Source organism: Rhinopithecus bieti, unplaced genomic scaffold (genome assembly GCF_001698545.2).
Source record: "Rhinopithecus bieti isolate Rb0 unplaced genomic scaffold, ASM169854v2 scaffold_75950, whole genome shotgun sequence".
Taxonomy (NCBI): Eukaryota; Metazoa; Chordata; class Mammalia; order Primates; family Cercopithecidae; genus Rhinopithecus; species Rhinopithecus bieti.
This window is the reverse complement of record NW_016827849.1, coordinates 1-343: the sequence shown is the minus strand read 5'-3', so window position 1 is coordinate 343 and position 343 is coordinate 1. Positions and strand designations below refer to the sequence as shown.

The following is a 343-nucleotide window of genomic DNA, read 5'->3' as shown; positions in this document are numbered from 1 at the left end:
CTTCTACAACGAGTACATGCAGCGCGTCTTCAAGTACCTGGGCGAGCAGGGTGTGCGACCGCGGGACCTGCGTGCCATCTACGAAGCCATCCCTTTGTCGCCAGGCATGGGCGACCTGCTGCAGTTTGTGGCTAAACAGGGCGCCTGCTTCGAGGTGATTCTCATCTCCGATGCCAACACCTTTGGCATGGAGAGCGCGCTGCGCGCCACCGGCCACCACAGCCTGTTCCGCCGCATCCTCGGCAACTAGTCCGTGTCCGACCCGTGGGGACAGCTGGCTCTGCGGCCGTTCCATACACACAGTTGCGCGCGCTGCCCCGCCAACATGTGCAAGCACAAGGTG

The 343-nt window shown here is 63.0% G+C and overlaps 1 protein-coding gene across 1 annotated transcript; it reads left to right on the top strand.

The window, feature by feature from the left end:
- Window positions 1-4: 4 nt before the first annotated feature.
- On the top strand, window positions 5-340 carry LOC108523501 (phosphoethanolamine/phosphocholine phosphatase-like; the record flags this gene model as incomplete). Its single annotated transcript, XM_017864145.1, is given in 1 exon segment — window positions 5-340. A coding segment is annotated over 1 exon segment (336 nt), but the record flags the coding sequence as incomplete, so codon positions are not given.
- Between the last annotated feature and the right edge of the window lie 3 nt (window positions 341-343).